The sequence below is a fragment of the Nannobrachium achirus genome (genome assembly GCF_963921795.1).
Source record: "Nannobrachium achirus genome assembly, chromosome: 3".
NCBI classification, from domain to species: domain Eukaryota; kingdom Metazoa; phylum Chordata; class Actinopteri; order Myctophiformes; family Myctophidae; genus Nannobrachium; species Nannobrachium achirus.
In genome coordinates this window covers 9,829,237-9,856,407 of record NC_137812.1, presented here as the reverse complement: position 1 = coordinate 9,856,407, position 27,171 = coordinate 9,829,237, and the positions used below count along the sequence as shown (strand labels likewise).

Here is a 27,171-nt window from a genome sequence, read left to right as displayed (position 1 = left end):
TATATTCAAAGACTTGCACACATTTTCATGACTTTTTCAAAAATAGCAGATCTACAAGCTCGCAGCGCGGCTGTGAGCTTGTATATCTGCTATTTTTCACTGGTTAAAGCATTCAATAATTCTAGGCCTAAATGGGTTTTTAACAGACAAAAAAAAAAACGTCGCCACCATCCCTTTCGTTGCCTTGCAAGAATGAACAGTTTAGAATACTTATTCCAACAGCTATTAGTCGCTTTAACTCCATGACCAGGCGCTAGATCAGTGTTTCTCAACCACTGTGCCTGGGGACCTTTGGTGTGCCCCCTGAGAAGGGTCAAGTGTGCCCATTGAAACTGCTTGAAAGCCAGTATTGTATTTATCATTTTAAAAAATGATTTAAACTAGTGAAAACAGCCGATCTACAGTGCGAGGCGGTGTGTGCTTGTAGATCGGCTGTGCGACAGCCTTGTATGATGAAGCAGGGCTTTAAGTTGCGAAGAAACGTACAAATTTGAAACTTGGGAGATACAAGGTTTCTTCCCGACAGTGACGATATTTACACCCCCGTATTATGTTGGTGCCCATGGATTCTTGGGACATGAAAAGTGTGCCCATGCAGAAAAAAGGTTGAGAAACACTGCGCTAGAGCTATGAACTGGACTAATGGTTTTGGTTTTAGTTATTCATGTGTAATAACAAAGAACTATTATCCCAGTGACACCTTTTAAATATTTATTCATAATATATTTTTTATATTAGACTCAGTTTTAACCTGTGCCTCTTTTTGTGACATGTTTTTTTTTTAACACTCAAATACCTGGAACGCGCCCGAGTCGCGTTAGATTTTAACCACTTTAACCATTATTGTATGCTTTAACCTTAGAAAAATAGCAGATATACAAGCTCACAGCGTGGCACCGAGTGCCGCGCTGCGAGCTTGTAGATCTGCTATTTTTGAAAAATCGTGAAAATGTGTGCAAGTCTATGAATATCTTTGACCCGATCTTTGACCCGACTTCTAAATCCTTCCTCTAAATCAGTGGTTCTCAAACTTTTTCATGTCAAGGACCCCCAAAATTACAGGTATTTAGCCACGGACCTCCATCTCAAAATATGTTGTTCCAGGGACCCCCCAGAAGCAAATATTTGAGTTACAAATAATCGCTTTTAAATAGATATATTCAAAGACTGGCAAAGAAAAATCATGATTTTTCAAAAATAGCAGATCTACAAGCTCGCAGCGCGGCACTCGGTGCCGCGCTGTGATCTTGTATATCTGCTATTTTTCAATAGTTAAAGCAGTCAATAATCCTAGGCCTAAATGGGTTAACCAACATGCCTGTATGAGTTATGATGAGATATCAGGGATTAATCAAGTATCCATCCATGCAGGAAGTAAAAAAGGAGAGTTTGTCACCTTGTCGTTCTTCTCCTCCATCTGAGCCCTTTTCTGTTCAGACTTTTTCTTCTTCTCTTCCTCCTTCTGTTCTTCTTTGGCTCTGGCTTCCATGGCTTTCCTCAGCCTCTCCTCCCTCTTCCTACAAACATCAAGATCACAACATCAGAAAATCTGGTTAGGAACATAGGTGTGTTGCAACAGTGCTTCGTGACAATAACTTAGTTATAAAATAATAATAAAAAATCTTTCCATATACCGACTCAAGAGCTGTGTTATTATAACAGACAGTACAAAACCCACCTGATCCGATGCAGATTAAACCATTTATACTGGTAAATATCTGTGTTACTCGATTTTAACCACTTTAACCATTTCATGCTTTTACCAATAACCATTTCATGCTTTTACCAATAAAAATAGATACACAAGCTTGTAGATCTGCTATTTTTGAAGAATTGTGAAAATGTTTGCAAGTCTTCAAATATTTTGAACCGACAATAAGTGTCTTCTAAAATCCTACGTTTTTTGAAAAACAAATGTTTCTATGTCAGTGGTTCTCAAACTTTTTCATGTGAAGGACCCCTTGAATTATGTATTTGCCCCGCAAAACCCCCTATCATGTATCAGGGACCCCCCCCAGAAGCAAATTTGAGTTACAAATGTTTGCTTTAAGATATAAGAGATTTGCTAAACAAGATTTTTCTAAAATAGCAGATCTAATAAAATAATAATAATGGATTGCATTTTTATAGCACTTTTCTAAGCAAGTTGCGAACCTAAAGCGCTTTACAGTGGTCCATTCATTCATACATTGGGAAGTGAAGCGGCGAACATTCGACATCAGCGTCCTCACTTCCCACATTCACACACCAATGGTGGCATTTTGTACCTTTTCAGTTCCTCCTGTTTCCTCTTCTTATCTTCCTCTATTTTCTTTAGTCTCTCTTCTTCCTGCTCCTGCTTCTTCTTGAGCGCTTCCAGCTTCTGGCGTTCTTTAGCCTAAAAGAATCAGAAACGGCACTGCAGTTCAATCCATCCAGAAGCCATCAAGCCCAGTCCTTCACCAACAGTTCACCATGCAACCAAACTAGTCCTTTCACAATTAATACATCATCATTATGAGACAATCGCAATTATCTTTTACGTAATTTATGTGTTCTGATATTTTCAAAACTAGAAATGTCTCTAAACTAAAGCCATTTCCACTATTGATGTATAATGCTATTAAATATGCATATCATTCGTCATCTACCCTGTGCAACTTCCAAGAAGCCTAAAAACCGAAAAGCAATTTATATAGTATATCGTTGTTGTCGGGTGGAAACCTTGTATTTCAAACTGTTGGTTTTGTATTTATCATTTAAAAAATGATTTAAACTAGTGAAAACACCGATCTACAAGCACACAACTCCTCGCGAGGCGTTGTGCGCTTGTAGATCTGCCGTTTCCACTACTTGTGTGCGAGCCTTGTATGATGAAGCAGGGCTTAACTTTGCGAAAAATGTAAAAATTTGAAACTTGGAGATACGAAGTTTCTGTCCGACATTGACGATATACATAATGCTAAACGATGTAACCACAAGGTTAAATTACAATTATTTGAGTAAATTATTTTTTTTTGGGAAGGTTGCATTGTGCATCATTGGTGTGGACTGGGTTACAGTAAGACAGTGTAGCAACTCCCAGCTTCCCAGAGGTGGAAATGGAGGACAATATCCCAACATGAAAACAATGAACTTTGTGATGGTTTTCGTTTCTATGTTCTTGGAGAGGTTGATATTGGTTCTATGTTAAACATGAAGCTAGAGGTTATCGTTTAAACATGAAACTAGACGTTTAGTCCGGACATTTCGTGCTGTATTTTGATGGAATTGTGCACTTAACATAGAAGCATGAAATTTGGCACAGAGTTAGAACATGCCATATGAAACCTTTTTGGCTATAGGGCCATCACAGATTGATACCACACATGCTACTTAAAGCATATTTATTTTTGGCATTATTTTTACTGTATAGTAAAGTCTATGAGAGCCCAACTTTGAGAGAGAATAGATGGCCCTATAGCCAAAAATGTTCCATATGGCATGTTCTGTGTGCCAAATTACATGCTTCTATCGTAAAGTACACGATTTCTCCCAAAACGCTGACTAGTTGTGGAGAGTTCAACCTTTGAAACCACACACACACACACACACACACACACACACACACACACTATCAGTGAGCCGAAAAACAAAGACATTAAATGAGTCCAACATGGAGTTTGAAGTAAAGGGTGGTGTCTGATGAAATGAATATCCAATATCTAAACCGTCAGGGATGCACACAAAAGCCAGAATACCAAGTGAAATATCCCTTTAAAGTGTAAAACAAGGTTATTGGTTAAATAGCGTGCACAACTGTGTCCTAAAATGAGTTCATTCAAACACCAGATTCCCATTAAAGAGTTGTTCTAACACCAACAAGTAGTGAACCAATGAGAGCAGTTGTCTAGTGTCGTTATGGAAACAACATTGTGACATCACACTTACCACAACACCTCCAGTCTGCTGGAGAGGAGACAACACACACACTACGTTACCCAACATTCATAGTTCCACCTATGGACTACACACTATAATACTACATTACCCAACATTCATAGTTCCACCTATGGACTACACACTATAACACTACATTACCCAACATTCATAGTTCCACCTATGGACAACACACTATAACACTACCCAACATTCATAGTTCCACCTATGGACTACACACTATAACACTACATTACCCAACATTCATAGTTCCACCTACGGTAGTCCTAAAGAGCAAATGAAATAACAGAGTGGAAAATCTGACCTAAAGATCATAATAAGTGTGGACAGACGAATATGCCAGTGTAACAAAAAAGATTTTCCCTCAGCAGATTGGTGGTTGCAATGGATTTCGCTAGCCCCAAAGTTGCGGGGCACCAATCAGGGCCCAGTACGCAAATATGGGGCGGCATCTTTTGAAATGCAGGTTCCACACAGATTCCAGACTAATGTCTACATTGTGATTTGAGTCTAGCCATGCCAGGATATCAGTCAGTCCTAAAGATCAGATTTAATAACCGTGAGGAGGACAGTCAGCCTAAAGATCAGATTAGAGAACAGACCCCAGGCCTCTTGTACAGACCCGTCTAAAAACCAACGACTATAAAACAACTGCTTCCACACTAGTGGCTTAGCCGAGGCCACTCTGATATTAAGTGTGTGATAAGAACTGGACGTGATAAGCAGAAACTTCACAGTAGCCAGTACACAGCAGTGTGCAACAGTAAGGTGCAGTGTCAATTTAATTCGACTAAGACCGTGACAAAGATTTTTTGTCGACTACCTTTTTCTACTGACAAACTTATAAATCAAAACAGGCTATGAGGATTAAAGCTCATCTCTTCAAATAAAAAACTGTGGAGAAGATCCAGTAGAACTAAGAAAAGTCATGTTGTGCTTGTGCACAGGTGTCGCGCAACGAAAACAGACGATCTAAAAGCTCACAACATGTTGTGTAGCTACTGTGACCATTTTTGGCATGCTGCAGCCAATATGAAATCAGGCATAAGAGCAGCATAAAGGCCCTCCGAAATGCACGTTAGTCGACTGAATCGACTCATTTAATTTCAAATACATAAAAAATTAAAATGAACTCAATGCATCGTAAAAATCAACACTGGTAAACTGTGTTGACGTACCACTGTGTCCACCTTGACGGTCTGAGGAGTGGTGTATTTAATGAAGGGCTTGGCAGCTGCACGACCCAGAGAATTGGGAGTCATCATCAACACTCTGTTCCTGTGGACAGTCTGGAGGAATGTCTTCATGTTGGGCCTCACCTGGGAAAAAGAAAAGAACATTTGTTTGATTTTTTCTTTTTACCTATAATCCCTTCAAGGACCACTGGTGGTCCCCGGACCACTGCTCTACACCATTTCCCATCTGTAAACAGTTGTGACTCTGTAGCCTATTATTATATGCAAGCATTTGTCGGTGGCACTTCTAATATAATTACTGTGTTGTGTTCTGTGATGGTATTAAGATTCTTTTTAACAATACAAGTTTACATCTTAGATCACATCATCACATACGTACTTGAGCATGCATCAGAAGAAAGCACACATCATATCATAACTGGTAGGGGTGTGTATCCATCCCTTACAAGGCGATTCGATACGTATCCGATACATGGGCTACGATTCGATTCAGAGACGATACATCTTACATACAGAACGATTCGATACGATTCGATACGGTAAATTTCGATACGATTTTGATTTTGTGGAATTTTATGCGATTCGATTGGATTCGATTCGATGCGATACGGTGTGATCTGATACATACGTTTAATGAAACATTAATTTTCCATTCAATTAAGAAGCTATAATCTATAAAGTAGCATTGCTGACCTTCAAATAATGGATATCTCATAAAAGACCAAGGAATAACAGATAGATAGATAGATAGATAGATAGATGACTGATTTTTGACACTGCACTATTAGGTTGTTAGTGTTGGTAGTTTCTGAGTATTTTTGCTTTGTTTAACAATGACAGTGACAGTGACGTCAATACGTGCGCGTCACGCGTCTCTGACGCATTCACGTTGCCTAAAGACGCATTCACGTCAGTGTCCTTGGGTCCCATGGACGCATCGCCTCCATTGGAGTCCACGTTAAAATAATTTACCACGTCGCGAAAAAAATATATTTTAAAAAGTCCAGACGCCACCATTGTTCATGGGTGAAGGCATGCTACTTAATGCTATGTTAACACAAATGAAATCCGCGTAGAAAGTCTTAAAACAGACGATAGAACTAACGACAGTGTGTTTTGAACGCCATTGTGTGTATGTGGATGGTCACAGAATTCAATGGGTGCCTGAGTTTTAGCGTAGCACCGGGCCGCTCTCTGACCATAGTGGCACAGCAAGGTGATACACCAAAAAGGGTTCCCCCACAGAACGTGTATGGCGCAGAAACATGACATGCTCACTGCTCACACAGCGACCCGCCTCCTCTCCCTCTGTCGTCTTCATTCAATAACAACTGGATACACGCGCTATTGTTTATAGATGTGGTGGACATTGGACAACGTGTTAGAAGCCACACAGGTCTTCATTGCGTCTTTACAGCAATAGCGACGATTAACGTTGTGGTGAACGTGGTCAAATAACCTTTATTGGCTCAACTACAACACGGAGGAAGCAAGCTAGCCTAGCATGTATGCTATCTGAGACAGTATGTATGTAGCCTAGACTGCCTAGCTGTTTTGATTGATTATAGTGTTTTCGTGGCGGCGCCGTCCATTTGGTGGCGGCCGCCTGTGCCTTGCCCTCCCGCATCCATAGAGGGGCGGCCCGTCCCTCTATGATCAACCGTTCAAAACAAAAGTAGCCGATCTACAAGCAATCCTAATCGACTGTTTTTGACCCAGTCCACTGGTTCAATGTACAGCAGAGCAAACACAAGCACGGCATTTCCCCCATTCCATAGAAGCAGTAACAGTACAAACAGGAGACATCATGATCTCACTTAGAAGATCCATATATTATCGATGTATATAAAATAACAGGTGGCTGTTGATTATGAAGACTCGGTAAAAGCTTCTATCTACGCCCCCAAGTGGTCAACATCCGATATTACCGGTTAGGTATAAAAAAAATCAAACCATCACATGACTATTTGGAAGTATTCAAATTGTAAGATTTGGAATTGTGGTTCATTTCTTTCAGACACATTTCTACGTAACATGAACATAACCATATAATAACCAATTCAAGTTAAATGCTGCACTTTGTCAAAAATGACATGACGCGTTGAATTTTTGTGGGACCCATAAAATATCTCTGGGACTCATCCGAAAGACCCGTCTTGGGTCCCGGGACTCATTACATTAAAAACCTATTAACATCACTGCAGTGAGATACTTGTTTGCACTAACTAGCATTGACTGCTATGGTCTCTTTTGCAAGACACTTTATGTATATATACTTATATATTATTCGCCCCCTCTATTGATGCACCTTCTCTTTTGGTACTGTACTGCTCTTGTCTTTGTTTTTTTTCCCTCTTATCTATTTTTTCTTACGTCTCTGTAACTTTGTAAATAACTGTATACTGCTGTGCTACTTCTGGACAACTGAATTTCCCCCTTGGGATAATAAAGGTATCTATCTATCTATCTATCTAAGTCGCTGTGTGTCGCACATGCGAGCGTCATACACGCACCCGTGTGCTGCGTCGGAAGTAGCAGATCTTTAAGTTTACAACCCATTCACATGCAACACCCTGTGGGCTTGTAGATCTGCGGCTTCCCGCAGGACAGTGACTGCAGTACTTAGGAATGTGACAAAAAACTAAAAATATTATTGAACTCTAGTCTCCATGGCTTGACTAATCAATAGAAAAAAGTCATTTTGGGGGTGAACTACTCCTTTAACAAAATGTTTTAACACACAAAAGCAGGACTTACTTCACAGGTGACTGGACAACTGGTTCATCTACAAACAGAAACATTTAAATTAATCATTGAGTACATATACATCGTAATACAGTACGTAATACATCACAACTGTTTTATCTTAGGTTTTATCACACTAAAAGACATGACTCCTCAAGTAGGATTTGTGGGGATCTGCCGCCCCCCTCTAGTCAATAGTATTTATCAGAGGAGCGATATATAAGAGAGTGGCGTCACGCTTTGAACTCGCCGCAGACCGGAAGTGGCTTCGCATGGAGCCGTTCTCATTCCTAGCGAGCCAATGCCCCGTCCGCCCCCCATTCTAGCCGAGTCATTTAAACTCGCTGGAAGTAGACCAAATCACGTCTTTTTCACTGTAACGCATTCACGGGCCTCTCTAAGCTAGATACCATTTTTAAAAGAGTGAAAAAGACGTGATTTAGTCTACTTACCAGTGAGTGAAAAATGAATGGGGGCGGACGGGGCAGAGGCTCGCTAGGAATGAGAACAGGCTCCAGTAAGCTAGGCTAAGTTAGCTTCCCACCATAGAGTAAATAGGCTTTTCACGCTTACTATGGGAGTCGACGTAAGTGACGTAACTCTCTCTTCTACAACTCTGGTATTTATGTACTGTGGGAACTTCGTATCGTGGAGATTTCATTTCATTTATCGTGATATCGTCCTCCGTCATGCACTGGGATCAATTCACCTTTTATTTGCCAAGCTGCATATCCGGTACCACTTAAACCCTTGGTAAAAGGTACTTATAATATACATACTTGATAGTCTTTTTTTTTTCTCTCTATCAAATGCCTTTGCTAAAAAATAGCCGATCAACAAGCTTGTAGAATGAAGCAGGACAAATGGAATGGCCAACACACCACCCCCACAAACACAAACCTCTCGTCCGTTTCTTTCACTCCGATAAGCTTGAACTGTTCCTACCTAGTCTGCTGTGTATAGACTATACCAGTAAGACTCCCTAATCGGGAGATAAGCGACCGTAGGTCACTTATCTCCACAAATAGGGCAAAAATGTGTTTTGCCAAAATCTTCCTGATCCATGTTGATGACATGAGTGTAGACATACTGTGTAGTGATTTTCGTGATTTTAGGACAAAATCTGTAGGAGCAGTGTCCAAAAATGTGTTTTTAAAAATCGGCCTGGAGGTGGCGTTATATGGGAGAGATTCATGTTGATGGGATGAGTGTAGACATACTGTGTACCGATTTGCGTGATTTTAGGGCAAAAATTGTAGGAGCAGTGTCCAAAAATGTGTTTTGCAAGAATCGGCCTCATGGTGGCGCTAGAAGAGGGCCATGTGAGAAATGAGGGGTGGGGTCTCCACGCCGGCAAGGCGGACGAATAGGTACCGGCCCCGGCTGTCCCGGTCGCTCCTAGCCGGAGTTACGGCATTTTATGTGAGCTGCAGTGTAGGGGGTCCTCCACTGGGGGCGCCACCACTTTTGCATCCGTTCTGGAGCACCAGGAGTCGGTGGTCCCCGGGAATTCCCCGTGAGCAGCCCCGTTGGGGTGGTCATTTGGTCAGTTTAGCACATTTGGTCATTTTTTACATCTGGGGGTCCCCCAGGGACCTGGGGGTTTCTGGAGCTCCGGGGGTCCTTGGAGGTTGTAGTTTGGCAGGTAAGGAGCGTGTGTGCAAAATTTGGCATGGATCGGGGCAACGGTTGCGGAGATATGAGCAGGGCAAGAGTGTGACGTGTGAGGTGTGACAGACAGACGGACTGACGGACTGACTCACAGTTTGTGCAGGTTTTGATAGTAAGTGCGACCTACGGTCGCAATAAATAACTACTTCATTGAAGAGAGGACATGGAATCACCAGCCAACGTGGGTACATTGCTGTGCCTTTCCTAAAACTGTCCATTAACTTAAATCCACAATGCAAGTCTACAGTAGGCTATATGAATTTGACGATCGGGATGTCCATCCCATCCATACATGGTGCGTGCATTGCGCTTGAGTTGATGTATTCTCAAACAGGGTCTGGCTGTGTGAGCCAGCCGGCAGCCTGTGCCTACAGTATTTTGATAAAAAAAATCTTTCTGTGCATTTCCATTTCGGGTAATTGTGTGTCACGTCAGTGTGTAGGCTACGTGTAGATCATCAACTCTCGGTGCGCATTCGGAACGCAAAGAACGCTCTGGCCAGTACAAACCAAGGGAGTGCGCTCGCTCGGACACACAGTGTATTTCAGCCATAGGCTACATCATGATTACATAATAAAATTAATTAAAAAGGGAAGAAACCCGCAAATTACCCGGGATAAAACGGACAAAACCAAACTGCGGACCACAGCTGTGGTGGCTTGCCTGCAGTGTTGCCAGACGTACGATAATTATCGTATTTGTACGATAATTTGACCCTCTGTACGATGTACGATCAATAATTCCAAAAATGCCCAAATGTACGATAATTTCGGCATATCATCAAAAAGAGCGTGAATTCACTATTTTCCCTGCCTGCTGATCTGGGATCTGGTTTGGCTTCTCAAAATAAGCCAGGAAATCAGTCAATCTGACCCTAGATCTGTACTTGGAGGCATTAAAAACACTGGTTGCATCTTTTCAGACCAGTTTCAGGCTTTTATTTGTGTAAGCTCCAAGAAGTTGCCTGCCTCCACACAGCATATCTGATGCGTTTTTGTCACGCAGGAGTCTAAAACGAGGTCGTTTCTTACACTAAAGACGCATTTTTTGGTGAAATTACGTTTTTACGCGAGTGATTTCTCTTTTTTTGGCCGTGTACGATAGTTTCATGTCAAATACGATAATTCTGAGCCTCCGGTACGATAATTCAACATTTCCCATCTGGTAACACTGCTTGCCTATATCAGCCCCTTTATAACACGTCAGGTAGGAGCAGAGCAGCTGCATTCACTGCGCTTTAGAATTCTCCGTCTGACTTTTACCGAGTGAGAAAACCCCCGCAACTTTGGGGAAAGGTCTGTGGGATGGGTGTAAAAATGCGTGAGAAATGGGTTACAGCAGACATATAAGCTCATGTTGCGTCGCAGATGCAGCCGTTGTGAGTGACTCTCGGCTGCGACGCCGGAAACTGGCACAATGCACGATGGGACGTTGGAAAGTTGTGGATACCAGACCCCTAGAAAGAGAGAGTTATGACCATAGAGTTATAATAAGTATAGGCCACACGGCCCACACCAGATATCCCCGCCCGTCCACTTGCATTGAGTTGCTCACCCAGCGCATGAAGCGTACTTCCACGTTTGAAACGCCTCTGAAACGTGACGTAGTGGGGCTTCTATTTGGCTTCTGTGACGCATTTTGCGTCATAGTTTGTCTTCATGGATGCGCTGGCACAGATATAAAAAGCTAGATACCTCCTCCGCCGCTGCAGTTCATTAGCGCGACTGGTCAAACACCTCTGGCGGAAGTGCATAACTGTGGAACTGCGGAAGGCACTCTGCCCCCTCCAATGGGAAAGAGGGAGTCCTGCCAGTCCTGCATCTGATTGGACTACCGAGCTTCCCATTCTGTGACGCACAAGGAAGCGTCCTTCAGAATTCCCAAGAGCCCCGCCTCAGAATGTAGACGGTCTACATTTAGACGACTATTAGAAGTCTATTAGTCGTCTAGTCTAAGTTTAGACCACTAATAAATTTCCAAATCTATACGTCTATTAGACCACTTTTAGACGGCGTGCTCAGTGGGGCTCTTCAGCCCCGTCCGCCCCCATTATAATCCAGGCATTTTCACTTGCTGGTAAGTAGACTAAATCACGTCTTTTTCCCCCTTTTAATAATGTTGTCTACCTTGGAGAGGCCTGTGAATGCGTTAAAAGGGGGGGAAAGAGCATAAAGCTTTCAAAGTGAATTTTGATGGCAATACTTTTTTTGTACTAAAGTATTCTTTTAATTCCAGACTTTCACTTAACAGAGTATTTCTACACTGCGGTAGTTAGGTGTAATCTGATTAAACGTAAATACTTAAATTCACTCAAATCAGTCAGCCTGAGAACTTGGTCCAATGGTCCTACTCCTATAATGCCATCTAGTGACCAAACACATTAATGACCAAAGTACTTCATGCACACAGTGACTGCTGCTTCTGATGAGACCAGATATATCAATATTAATGATGCCCTGTTAAAGAGATCCCTGTGATGCCCATGTGGCGGAGAGAGTTGCAGCCCCAGCCTGAAGCCTCAAAAGTCTAGAATCTGCCCTTGTTACATAGGGATATCCCTTTGATGAGTGATGGTTAAGATATTGGACTTTCACGCGGGAGACCGGGGTTCGAAACCGGGTGCGGAGGTTCGGATCACCTCCGTTAAGGCCCTTTTCCACTGGCAGCGATAACGATGACGATAACGATTTAAAAAAAGTGGGTTTACAATTGAAGTGGATCGGCAGCATCCACTCAACACCGATACAGACAACGATATCCGACAACTACATCGTTAGGATCAACAACGATGTGGTTAAGATCACAGTGATATGGAACTGGATCTCTGACAAACAGCTCGAGGTGCGCTCTGCGCGAGCGGCTGTTAATTTGGCGCCTCTTCACATTGATGTCCGATAACTTTATCGGAGAAATCTGACTGGTCCCCAGTACTAGCTAGCACTCAGGTCGATGAAGCCTGGCTAGGCTTTAAATCCATTTTCAACACTACCCTAGACGAAGTGGCTCCTTTGCGTAGGGTCAGGGTTAAAGCCCGCTCACAGCCATGGTGGAATTCGGAAATCTGTGAATCAATGAAACTCAGAGACAAAAAATACTCTGAGAAACGCAAATATAATCACAAACTCAAAAAAGGCCCCAATAAACACCTTAAAGCCAAATTAGAAATAGTCAGTTTAGAGGCTAATAAACTGAGAAATCGGACAACCTCCTTAATCCTTTCTGCCAAAAAAAACTACTTGGATGAGAAAGTTGAGGAAAACATCCACAAACCACGAGACCTATGGAAGCTATTTAAAACCCAGCTAGGCTGTGGTGCTAAACTCAGATCCATAGCCAGCAACATATCCATCCAAACTCCCATAACCCTCCTCACGGATAGTCTTGATGTAGCCAAAAATCTCAACATCTACTTCACCTCCATGGCCAAAAATCTGGTCAATAAACTGCCCGCTCCATCTGGGCTGTTTGGTGTTAGGCACATCTTGAAATTCTACAGGAACCTTGGGGTATGCAAAGACAACTTTAAACTTGCCACGGTGTCAACTGATGAAGTGTTTAAAAAACTGCGCACCCTACCTCAATTCAAGGCCGCTGGCCATGATAAAATTGCCCCCAAATTTCTCATAGACTCAGCTGCCACCATTGCCCCAATCATTACCCATATTATTAATCTATCTATCAAGCAGGGTTATGTCCCCCAGGACTTCAAATTAGCCAAGGTAACCCCCCTGCACAAAAAAGGCAGTAAACTTGACCCTGGCAACTACAGGCCAATCTCAATCCTTAGTTCCATCTCTAAGGTAATGGAAAAAATTGTCTATGAACAGGTGGCTAAATATCTTGAAGAGAATAAACTGATCTACGAGTTCCAGTCTGGCTTCAGAGAGTCCCATTCCACAGATACATGCCTCATCTATTTGAATGATTACATCAAACGTGAAATTCACGATGGCAAATATTGTGGCATGGTCATGCTGGACCTCCAGAAGGCATTTGACACCGTCGATCATTCTATTCTGATCGAAAAACTCAAAGCTATTGGTCTTGATAGCACAGCAGTGAGATGGATGCACTCTTACTTGGTGGGGAGGGAACAGATGGTGGAAGTCAACGGAACCCTGTCCCCCCCCCTCCCAGTAAACTGTGGAGTACCTCAAGGGAGTATACTAGGACCACTGTTGTTCTTAATATACGTAAACGACATGTCATCTGCTTGTGACTGCAATCTGTTTCTGTTCGCGGATGACTCGGCTCTCCTAGTCTCAGGCAGAGACATTTTGCAGGTTGAAAAGGCCCTTAACTGTGAACTTAACAAGATCTGCACCTGGCTCAATGACAACAGACTCTCAATTCACCTAGGCAAAACTGAATGTATCCTCTTTGGATCTAGTCAGAAACTTAGCCTAGTTGAGAACTTCACAATTAAAGTAGGTGACACTGTGATAGAAAGAAAAAAACACATCTGCTACCTGGGTTGCATCCTGGAGGCTAACCTATCCAGTGAAAAAATGACCACCAAGGTAATCAATAAAGTCAATCAACGAATTCGCTTCTTGCAAAGAGTTGCCCCACTGATCAATATTAAATCCCGAAAGACACTAGGAGGTGCTCTTATTGGGCCCCTCATTGATTACGGAGTCCTTGTCTGGTATCGCGACGCCCCAGCTGCCTTAAAGCTAAAGCTCCAAACAGCCCAAAACAAACTAATTAGGGTTGTGCTTGGTCTCCCTCCTCTGACCCACCTTACCGAGCATCACCACGAAAGCGTGGGGTGGCTCAAAGTAGCTGACAGAGTACAGCATCTTGCAATGGGCCTGGTGTACAAGATACACTACACCTCCAAGATTCCCATGTACCTGACAAACTACTTCTTAAAGGTCAAGGATGTTCACGATCATAACACCAGAGGCAGCTCCACTAATCATCATCAGCGTAGATTTAACACTAAACAAGGCGCTAACTCGTTCTCCTGCTATACCATCAACATGTGGAACGCCCTTCCACAAGCCCTAAAGGAGAGCAAATCCCTATCCTCCTTCAAAATTGGTATGAAAAGTCACCTTCAGACAGCAGCTACCCGTGACTTGTAAATAGACTAAGCCCCCATGCTCCCCCCCCCCCCCTTTTTCTTTGTATTCTGCCTTTTGTATTTGATGTTATGCTTTTGAAACTGATATTATCCTAGATAAAGTACTATGTTCTATCCGTCTGTCTTTCAATGTTATATGAGATACTTAAAGTGTGGTTCCTGTGGAAATAAGCCTCGGCTTTCTAGGATCTCCTTTTAGTTGACCTTGTACCAGTGATTTGTACTGTCATGAAACTGTTTTTCTATTGCAAACTTCTAATAAATTCTTCAATCAATCAATCAATCAATGTGAACGCATAATTATCGCTGTGATATTTTATGGCTATCGTCATCGCTATCGCTGCCGGTGGAAAAGGGCCTTTACATTGGTGCCGTGACCCGGATTGGGGCTTCCCTGTAGGAGGAGGTCAAAGGGGGGTGAGTCGTGTGACGTAGAGAGTCGCAGCCCCAGCCTGAAGCCTCAAAAGTCTAGTATCTGCCCTCGTTACATAGGGACATCCCTTTGGAGTAATGGTTAAGATATTGGGCTTTCACGCGGGATCCGGGTTCGAAACCGGGTGGGGAGGTTCAGATCACCTCCGTTACACCCATATATGGAGATCCCTGATGTCCACATCACTGTGACGCCCGTGAGGCGTCTTACTAGTTAGAGTTATTATATTTTTGGTGTGCAGTGTGTTTGTTGGAATTAAGTGTAATGGCCAATAGGCCATCTTGGACATAGTATTGATTTGAGCTATTTTGTTTGACCCCTTTAAATGAGACCTGAGGGAGGAGAAGGACATTTGACATTAAAGGATCAAAGGACTGTGTGTTTTTCCAAAGGACTGCCCGGAACATTGTGTACTAGCAGGAAGCCAGAAAAAGCTGTTTCATTGCCTGTTCATTCTATGTTTTAATTAGTATTTTAAAAATAAATCTGTTTATTGCACCAATAATGCACTCACACAAATCCAAAGCAATCTTTTGCCATGGTAGCTCTAATGGTGTTGTGATGAGTGGTTCTCTGTGTTGGCTAGGTTTGTGCTCCTTACAATGGGAACAGGACAACACTTTTTCTTTAACTTCTTGGCTGATCTTTGGCCACCAGATGGCGTCTCTGTGCCTTGCTCTGCATTTGTTTAAGCCCTGGTGTCCATGATGCAGCTCCGATTGTAATGTCTGTGGAATCACAATTTAGTTTGCTCTTTTTAGCAGCCCATTCTGTTCACTCAAGCTACTTCTATCCCTGAAATACTCTAAGGCTGCTCTGGCCACATCTTTCCTTCAACAACCCATGACAAAGACGTTATTGTCAAAATATGTTGCTATTGTATTTATACGAAACAAGCCTTTCATGCGACCCAAGTAAACCATAACTCAAATTAAATAATACATAACCATACAAAAACGATTTATAGTTGTTGTCTTGTTCCTTGACCTTGTGATAAAAACAAAACATGATACTGACATGATACTGACATGATACTGACCATGATACTGACCATGATACTGACATGATACTGGCATGATACTGACCATGATACTGACCATGATACTGACATGATACTGACCATGATACTGACCATGATACTGGCATGATACTGGCATGATACTGACATGTTACTGACATGATACTGACCATGATACTGACATGATACTGACATGTTACTGACATGATACTGACATGATACTGACCATGATACTGACCATGATACTGACATGATACTGGCATGATACTGACATGTTACTGACATGATACTGACCATGATACTGATCATGATACTGACATGATACTGACCATGATACTGACATGATACTGACAAGATACTGACCATGATACTGACATGATACTGACATGATACTGACATGATACTGACCATGATACTGACATGATACTGGCCATGATACTGGCCATGATACTGACATGATACTGACCACGATACTGACCACGATACTGACCACGATACTGACATGATACTGACCATGATACTGACCATGATACTGACCATGATACTGACATGATACTGACCATGATACTGACCATGATACTGACATGCTACTGACCATGATACTGCCATGATACTGCCATGCTACTGACCATGATACTGACATGATACTGACATGATACTGACCATGATACCGACCATGATACCGCCATGATACCGACATGATACTGACATGATACTGACCATGATACTGACATGATACTGACATGATACTGACATGATACTGACATGATACTGGGACCATGATACTGACATGATACTGGGACCATGATACTGACATGATACTGACATGATACTGACCATGATACTGACATGATACTGACCATGATACTGACACAATACTGACATGATACTGGCCATGATACTGTCCATGATACTAACATGATACTGACATGATACTGACCATGATACTGACCTGATACTGATCACTTTACTGACATGATACTGACATGATACTGAACTTGATACTGACCATGATACTGACCATGATACTGACATGATACTGACATGATACTGACATGATACTGACATGATACTGACCACTTTACTGACATGATACTGACATGATACTGACCTTGATACTGACCATGATACTGACATGATACTGACATGATACTGACCATGATACTGACCATGATACTGACATGATACTGACCATGATACTGACCATGATACTGACATGATACTGACCATGATACTGACCATGATACTGACATGATACTGACACGATACTGACCATGATACTGACCATGATACTGACCATGATACTGACCATGATACTACCATGATACTGACACGATACTGATATGATACTGACCATGATACTGACCATGATACTGACCATGATACTGACCATGATACTACCATGATACTGACATGATACTGACATGATACTGACCATGATACTGACATGATACTGACCATGATACTGACCATGATACTGACATGATACTGACCATGATACTGACATGATACTGACCATGATACTGACCATGATACTGACATGATACTGACCATGATACTGACATGATACTGACCATGATACTGACATGATACTGACATGATACTGACCATGATACTGACCATGATACTGACATGATACTGACCATGATACTGACATGATACTGACATGATACTGACCATGATACTGACCATGATACTGACTTGATACTGACCATGATACTGACATGATACTGACATGATACTGACCATGATACTGACCATGATACTGACAATTATACTGACATGATACTGACATGATACTGACATGATACTGACATGATACTGACCATGATACTGACCATGATACTGACAATTATACTGACATGATACTGACCATGATACTGACATGATACTGACTGTTAAGAACGTTTCGTTGTCAAGCTCAACGTTGGGCATTTGGACCCATACATGAAGAAATGGAGCGAACCTGTTTGGCCTAAACATGGAGATGTGGAGAACACTATATATGGAGATAGTCCAGTCCATCATGTCATATGGGACTGCCGTCATAGACAGTAGCCATTGTTAGGCCGGAGTCAATGGCAACCAGGCATGGACGGCATACGTGTCAGATTGATGTCATCAATATGACATCAGACAAACTTATATAAACAGGCTTCCCATCCAGGTCGGCGGCAGACTCCAATATGTTAATGTAACAGATTACATTATAGAAACATCCTGTATTACCTTACGCACTATTTTTATTACATTATGAGCTGATTATTACATTTAAATTGTTACATTATGACTATAAGCCGTTATTACATTATGAGTTGCTACAGGCACTCATCGTCTCGTGCCTGTTGTCTCGTCTTTCTTTGCATTCACATTGAAGTGCTGTGTGTGTCAGTCGCCTCCTCGTTACGTCTCCCAATTAAAGCCTGACCTGTACTTTGTTGTATGAAGTGAAATGAGAGTGAGTGAACTTTCTGCCAAATCGGTAAGATATGCATTATATTAAGGCTATTTCTACCACCGTGCAGAACTGTTTTCAACCGCTTTTAACTTGAATATGATTAATCTCCTGGGAAAAAAACGTATAACTTTTGAAAGTGCACATCCCTGGGTATTGACTAGTAGGCCTATAAGTAATTATCTTGCTATACTTGATTGAAGCCCATACCCTGGCAGCCTGTATGTCTGCCGAATACAGGTCACTTCGCAAAAATCCAACTCGCCAAATCAACTTGCTAGGACACCTCACCAATGAGCAGGGTTGCCAACATTGGACTGTCAGTATCCAGATAAATTTTTTAGGGGGTGCGCGGAACTCCCCAACCGGGGTCTGTTGGTCCTCCGCCCACAACTTCTTTCCTAGTTTCTGTTGAATTTTGTGCATGTTTGATACTTTTATCAGGCGTGCTTTACTAGCATGGGTACAATTTCAGCCTTTAAATGCCAAATATAGGTGTACAGATGTGATGACTGAAGCAAAGTAAGACATCTTTAATAATGACGTCTCATCTTTAAGTGAATTTTGGGAGTTTGATACCAAATCCATGAGAAATCCAGGATAAATGCCAATCATCCTGGCAAATCCAGGAGCATTGGCAAGTCTGCCCAATGAGCATGGACAATTTGGCGAGTTGGATTTTTGGCTAAGTGACCTGATACCTGTCTGCCCACTACTAACTCAGAGCCAAGCAGTTGTTCAATTCTCTCTCAACCTCCTACAAAAATCGCTCATGGTTCTGGCAAGGCAACATCCACTTTTACATCTTCACATGTGTCTCCACTTCACTAATCACGAAATGTTTGCCAATGTTCCCCATATTGTAGTAGCCTGCAGGCGGTGCAGGGCCATGCATTGCTGTAGGCAAGGTTAGGCCTTTGTGATTATATATATATTATATATATATATATATATATTTGTGTTTGTGTGTGTGTGTGTGTGTGTGTGTGTGTGTGTGTGTGTGTGTGTGTGTGTGTGTGTGTGTGTGTGTGTGTGTGTGCGCGTGCTTATGTGTGTCTGAGCGGCTTACCAAGCATGCAGGAAGTGGGCGTTTATTACTACACAGAGCAGAGAGGTCTTCAGTCTACAGCCAGTCAGTTTGATAGGCAGTGTGTTTAATGCCGTTCTTCACAATGCCCTCTGCACCAACCTACCTAGTAACATGTGAGTATATTATTTAAATCCTACTTTGTTTTATTTGACAATCAGTTCATTAAATGAGACAGAGATCAATAAAGTAATTATTATTATTATTATTATTACCCTACATATATATATATATCTATATCTATATCTATATCTATATCTATATATGTGTGTGTGTGTGTGTGTGTGTGTGTGTGTGTGTGTGTGTGTGTGTGTGCGTGTGTGCGTGTGTGTGTGTGTGCGTGCACAAGTGAACGAGCACGTCTGTTCACGCCGTTCACGTCAAGTAGAAAACTATTGCCTATATAATATGATGGGGTGCCATAATGAGTCTTGTACTCGGTCAATGGTTTTGCAAAAATGAGTCATGACATTTGGAATACTAATGCCTAGTATTCTATAGGGGTACAGTAAGAAGAAGGCACTGGTGCAATGTATTTAACAGCCTTTTAATAAACCTTTTTAGTAATTACTTCCAAACAAATTCTCAAATACACAAATACAACACTAGACTCAAAGTTACACACTTTGGGACAAGTACTCTACTGGTTTACAACTTTCTTCACTTCATTTATTGACTGATTTCTCAGAGCGGCAAGGTTCAATGTCGCACAAGGTCACTTAATGTCACTTCTTTCATCACACACGTTACCTGAAACCTTTTGTCAGTTTTTTTCATAATTTGCTTGGTTGCTCTATTTGACATTATTATCAATAATCTTGTTATGGATAATCAGGTATTTCAATCAGGATCTATATTCATTTTTATACTGCAATCATGTTATTTGTCAATTCTATATTATATTTTGTTGTTTGCAAATAATGTTCTGTCAATACTTGTATCGTGTATCGACCTCATATAAATGTTTATATTGTTCTAAATAAATCAGATCAATCTGTGGTTTGACCCAAAATAAATTGAAATATTAATCATTCAGGGTAGTGCACATTGGGGGCACCATTACTATTAAGGGTTAATAAATCACTAAATATCACTATATCACTAATATTCCAGCTGTGCCCCTGATTCAGCCCGGGAAAAGGAGTTGGAGAGGCCCTCATTGTGTGCTGCCAGATTTGCCCGCACCCTTTTTCGCCTTCAGGGCGCGTTGCGAGGCCCTAAATACTAACTGATGAGCTGTTACTGTGATTTTAGGTCTCGTTGTTTTTCTGGTATAAAGAGTCTAATGACCATCTAGGAGTAGTCAAGGAAGCTAGGGAGTAGTGAGCTGGTATTCAGATGATAGAACAAGCCAGTTGGGCTGCTACTCAGCACTATAGAGAGAGAGATCTCTGCTGCTACTCAAAGATTCCCACATATGTTATCATACCTAAATGTCCAAATAGATAAACTTATTCCCACCCGAAAGGCATATTTGCAAATGGAAAGTTGGGAAAACAGCTTGTTTACAGTTTACTTTTGCTACCTCTTATGGACGGGTTTCTGGTCCACGTTACACTGATAAGAAGTAGATGCGTGCGCAGGGTCGGTACCAAAATTAGCCAATGAAACCAGCGCTCCCCAAAACAACAGGTTTGGGGATTGGTAGGAATTGATTACATGATACAGTCAGCTGTGCATTTAGTCTCAATGTTTGTAAACAAGAAACCCGTCTATATTAGATTTTATTTATTTATAAGCCTATGTCTTGTCTTGTAAAGCAGTCAGTCTTGGCGTTCCCTAACATTATAGCCCCAAAGACAGCGAAATAATATTGTGAAAGGAAAAATATGATTTAATAAAGGAAACCCTTTTTGGCCGACTTTATACCCGAAAATACCCGAATTTTATCACCCAGATTTGACGGCCCCCATAGCTCTCTGGGTATAATTCGAACCCTGCAGTGGGCCAATTACATGAGTTATATTTATTTTGTGGGCCGGCCATTTTTTTTATGGACGGCCTGGGCCGGCCGGGAATGGACCGGCCTTTCGGGAGTTGTCCCGCTTTTCCCAATGGCCAGCACGTCCCTGTTTGCTGATACAACACAATAATGGATAAATAGTCACAGTTTATGTGTAAATGTATATACATTTTTTATAATATTTATAATTAGACATCTAACCATCCCATGATAAATATTTAATTAGGAATTATTATGTATGATGAGTTAAGAAGTATAACCACACAGCCATCTTTAGAAATGATGTATGAGGATTTAATTATGTTAAGTATGTATAATCCAGGGAGCTCCTCTGAGAAGGAGGTAGACACCAGCTTCATAGAGCTAACAAGTGCTGCATCCAAAAATATATATATTTGTCTACCTGATAACAATAACAGGCAAGCAAAAAGTGCATAGTAAAACAAAATCCAGATATTTCCCCATTCTGATATCCAATCTTAATGGCCAGAATGGGGAACTTTTAAAATTATTGTCATACAGTTCTTGAAATAATAATATAATAATGCTTTATAGAAATGTAGTAGTAGCTAGTTGTAACAGTTACAACATGTATGTATTTATACATGATGTGAATAACAGAAGTGCGGTTTTTGCTAATTTATTTTAGGGATAAAGTATAGGGATTTTATTTTCTGGAAAGATTTCTAATTTCCACACAACTCCTCTAAGGAATATTAATGACATTGTTCAATGTTGAAATGAGGACAAGCAAAACAGAATGTGAGATGAATAGAAAAGTAGAATTAATTTACAAACCACGAGGGACGGAGCCAAGACACACATCACCCTGTAACATAACTTACTATCTGGAAAGAGTGACCTGGTGGAACTGAAATTAGGTACAGTGACACTCTCTGTCCTTGTCTCACCCTATCACCCCCCCCCCCCCCCCCCCTCTCTCTCTACAGTGGTGTCTCTCGTCCTCTGTTGTGGACCTGTACAACCAGAAGGTGAGACAACTTCATTGCATTGCATTATGGGTAGTGTAGTGTGAGACAAGCCTTCTGTTTAGAGAATTGTTCGAACCATCCTGTTGATAAATAATACTCTTTAATTCAGGGATTTTCAAACCTCACCACTGTCGCCTCAACAAATACACTGATAATTGTTATAGAATCATCATCATCATCATCATCAACTCTTTATTGACAGACACTAGGTCCAATAAGAAGACAAACAAAAACAGAACATTAAAAACATCACACCATAAAAAATAAATAAAAACAGAGCAATCAGAACACTAAAATAAGGCACTATACCAGTGTTTCCATATGCAAGAGTGGTATTTCACATTACTGAACTGGGGTTTAGTCAGCAGCATGATAATCAAATTATTAGACACATTTAGACGACAGATAAACTTGAACGTCAAATTTCTCAACAGAGCATGAAAAGTGCACACTCCTACTTCACAAAACAATTGACTGGCACTCGACCATCTTGGTTTTCTGAGTAGAATCCTCATACAATCATTGTAAGCAACCTGCAGCTTTTGGATGCTTGTCTGCTTATAGTTTACCCACAAGGGGGCAGTATACAGAGGAGTGCAGTAGGCTCTGAACAAGTTTATCTTAACATCATTAGAACAAAAGTAGAACTTCTTCCTAAGCATGTTGGCTTGTGCATAGAGCATACGACGCTGCCTATATATGTCATCATCATCACTCAATTGGTCAGTAATGATGTGACCCAGATATTTTGCTTTATCACACACAGTCAGAACCTGACCTGACAAATAGAATGAAGGAAAAGAAAGGTCCTTGTCCTCTCTTGTTCTACAGACCATGATGACACTCTTTTTAGCGTTATATTTCACATCACATTGTACACCATAATCTGAACATATATTCAGTAGCTGTTGGAACCCAGTACTGCTAGGAGACAGGATGGCCAAATCATCAGCATACATGAAATGATTAATCAGAGTGTTGCCAAGCACACAGCCAGTTCTACAGTTACTGAGCTGTACAGAGAGGTCATTCATGTAAATATTGAAGAGGGCGGGGGAGAGAATCCCCCCCTGCCGGACCCCCTTACCAACCTTAAACGGTGCAGATACTTTGTCGCCCCATCTAATCTGCATGCTCTGGTTAGCATACCAGTATGAGAGAATTCTAATAATACTAGCAGGCACGCCCCTCTCTTTCAGCTTTAAAAACAGTTTATGATGGTTGATCCGATCAAATGCCTTAGAGGCGTCAATAAAACCAACTAAAACTGAGGAATTCTTACCTTTATACATACCAATCACTTCTTTCAATGCATATATACATAGGTCTGTACCATGCTTAGCTTTAAAACCAAACTGATTGTCAGTAGTTATAAGAAAAGAGCTTAAACGATCTAATAAAATTCTCTCTAAAACCTTTGAGAGTATACTAGCAAGTGCAATAGGCCTGTAGTTGTCTATGCTTCCCACCTTACCTGCCTTGTCCTTGATGACCGGCACCAAAGTGACGGACAGCATGGAGTCAGGCAGCAGCCCATGTGACATCAGGCCTGAAAAACAGATGGCAAGCAGGACCGCTACCCTGGGGCTTGCATGTTTCAGATGCTCTGCTGTGATGTGATCAAGGCCGCTGGCTTTGTTATCAGCCAGCTGAGATATTGCCTGAAACACCTCATTCGCAGTAACTCCAACAGCATCACTGTTAGGGATGCTGCCTATATTAAACGGGTCACTTTTAACACAATTAAATAGTTCAGAGTAGTGCTGCCTCCATATCTCAGCTATGTTATCAGCTCCAGCTACACCCTCAATTGTGCATGGTAGCAGTGTACTACCTCGGTTTAATGCTTTCACCTCTTTCCAGAAGCCAGTTACATTGCAGCTAAGGAGTTTCTCAGCCAATGAGTCAGCTCTCATAGTATTCTCATGCCGAGTGACAAATCGAATGGCAGACTTGTACCTAGCATGAGTAAGCTTCTTACGGTCAAGTACTGTACCATGTCTAGGTCTGCCTGCCATAACCCAATCGCTGAAGGCCTCCCTAGCCGCAGTGTAATGGGCAAGAACATGTTTGTTCCAGCCTGGCTTTCCACTGGATCTCCTGTTAGAGCGTGTAACATAAGGGCTGCTGGCCTCACACAGGGTTTTGATTATGTCATCATACAGAGCACAGAGGGCTTTTCTGTGAATTAAATCACAACAATTACAATCAGTGCACAGAATTGCATCATGTGGAAGAGACACATTATTTAAAAGAGCATCAGTTCTCCCATAATAAGACAAGACATCTTCATCTGTGAGTTTAGACCAGTCTAGTTTGGCCCTCGAATTATTAACCTCCTGGGTCAGCTCGGGGAGACTGTCCATATTAATATCTAAAATAAAAGGAATATGGTCGCTCATAGAGGCCTCATACACAATCTCCATAGAGCGTAAAGTGGCGTGTGCATCAGCCGTGCTAACACAGTGGTCAAGCCATGAAGTTGTGTGCCAAGCTTCACTAATGTAAGAATAGCTATCAGCTGGCAATAGTACTTGACTGGATAAGGTGAGTACATTATCATCACAGAACTGTATTAGGTGTCTTGCAAATAAGGATCCACCATCTGAAATATCAGCATTCCAGTCACCGACCACATAAACACACGTGCAGTGATTATCCTGTATAAAAGAGTTAATAAAAGCAAGTTTAAACATGTAGTCATCCTCATTGTCTTTACATTCATAAGGAGTGTACACATTAAGAACAATAAACTCCCTGTTGTTGGATTTATACTGAACCGCAATACACCAATCAACTTCGAGCCTGATAACATTAATGACTGTGTCCAGCTTCTTGTGCCAGAGGACAGCGACACCTCCCGCTATCCTCCCCCTCACAATTCCCATGGACAGGTCAGTCGTTGACTCACCAGCTCCATGAAAGTTATCATTAAAATAATTCAATAGGCCCAGGTCTTGTTTTGGAAGGAATGTCTCTTGTAAACATAAAATGTCACAGTTAAGCATCAAATTGTCAACAGCTACACGCCGAGCCCTGTCCCCAGCACTGCAGCCAAGACGCAGTCCACGACAGTTAAAGGAGCCGACCCGCATAGTTACACGGAACGAACGGGCGATGCCCCGTTAACCGCACTTCCACCAGCAAGAGGGGGGGGTAGGGGTAGGTTCGCCCCCACTGCACCTGCCTTTCGTGGCTCATAGAATCGCCTGACCACAGAGCCTTCTGGCCAGAGATCAGGGACATACATCTCTGCAACATCTTTACACTCTGCGCAGACTTTAAAGGAGCTATAGCGATTGCCCACAGTGACAATGCGTTGACAGGTTACTTTGCGTGCAAGTTTATCAGCCAGATAGCTCGCCAGCACCTCTGGATCGAGGTCCGGAGAGAACTTGGTCGCAAAGACGCTGACCAATTTAGTCTGAATGACTCTGATATTACCCTGCGTGCCCGTCCCGACAACGACAGGCTTAGATTGGTCCCGTCTTTTGCCACCAGCAGCCCGCACCACTGCAGGATCCCTCTGCCCCCGACGCTGCTTTACAACAAAGGACCATTTAGGCGAGGTGGTAGTCGGCACCGCTGGGCTAGAGGCCAGGCTCTGGTCCCCAGGGATTTCCTGGTGGACGTCATGCTGCAAACGCCCACTCTGTGGCTCTTGTGCAGCAGGTGTCCCCTCGCTCCTCAGCACCGCAGATCCTCCTGGGCTCGTTTCCAACCCTGAACACATGACGACAGGCATCGAATCGGCAGTGTTGTTCTCGTTGAGTTGACTGTAATTTTTTACAGTGTTGTCCCCGTCAACCGAGGCAGCAGAGTCGTCTGGACCCAGCTCACCGGACGGTGCTGTCCCTCCAACGATGATGCCCCTTGGCTCCTCCTGCTGCTCCAGCGCTGATACTCTGGATATCACTGCTGTGGTCACAGCTGTCAGTTCCTCACCAACATCAGCTTGGAGCTTCACAGCCTGCCTTAATGCACAAACCTCACTGCACAGACGCTCCATTCTGCCTAGCAGGTTTGAGACGTCCAAGTTATTGAACGTCACTGGTGGCAGGTCATCCAGGTGGTGGGAAACAAAATGTGGGATGAATGAATAGACAATATTGTTTATATGAATAGTGTGTAAAACATTGTCATTAGTTAGTAGAGGTGATCTTTTATGCCATGATTTTACAGCCATGTTGCATTTCTCTTCACCTCTGCTGTGATGAAGTGAGTCCACAGTGGACAAGCTTTACGTTGTGATCACATGAAAACAACATAAAACAAACAGCAATGGTTAGAAAGAGTGATTTTCACATTGAGGAGAACCATATAACAGTCCTTGTAGTTTTAGTTGTTTTGCATGATAAATCAAAGGTTGATTTCTCAGGATAAAGATTTAACTTAAAACATGACAAAGATGGTCAGCAGGATGTTACATTCAGTCAGATGTATTACAGTTGTTCTTTCATCACATGTTAATGGTATTTACAGTGACACATACAGTAGCGGCCAAAATGAGTTTCCTCAGAAGGGTGGCTGGTATCTCCCTCAGAGATAGGGTGAGAAGTTCAATCACCCGAGAGAGACTTGGAGTAGAACCGCTGCTCCTTCAC

The 27,171-nt window shown here is 42.1% G+C and overlaps 1 protein-coding gene across 1 annotated transcript in view; it reads right to left on the bottom strand.

Annotated features, from left to right (window-relative positions):
* The window catches only part of LOC308281975 (uncharacterized protein), a gene marked incomplete at both ends in the record, with an annotated part of 34,277 nt that extends 7,701 nt beyond the window's left edge, over positions 1–26,576 (bottom strand). Inside the window, 6 exons of the mRNA XM_080722324.1 lie at positions 1,397–1,517; positions 2,268–2,377; positions 3,910–3,924; positions 5,097–5,152; positions 24,042–24,116; positions 25,751–26,576. Of these exons, the coding sequence (XP_080578450.1) occupies positions 1,397–1,517; positions 2,268–2,377; positions 3,910–3,924; positions 5,097–5,152; positions 24,042–24,116; positions 25,751–26,576 (1,203 nt within the window). The remainder of the gene's footprint in view (positions 1–1,396; positions 1,518–2,267; positions 2,378–3,909; positions 3,925–5,096; positions 5,153–24,041; positions 24,117–25,750) is intronic.
* Between the last annotated feature and the right edge of the window lie 595 nt (positions 26,577–27,171).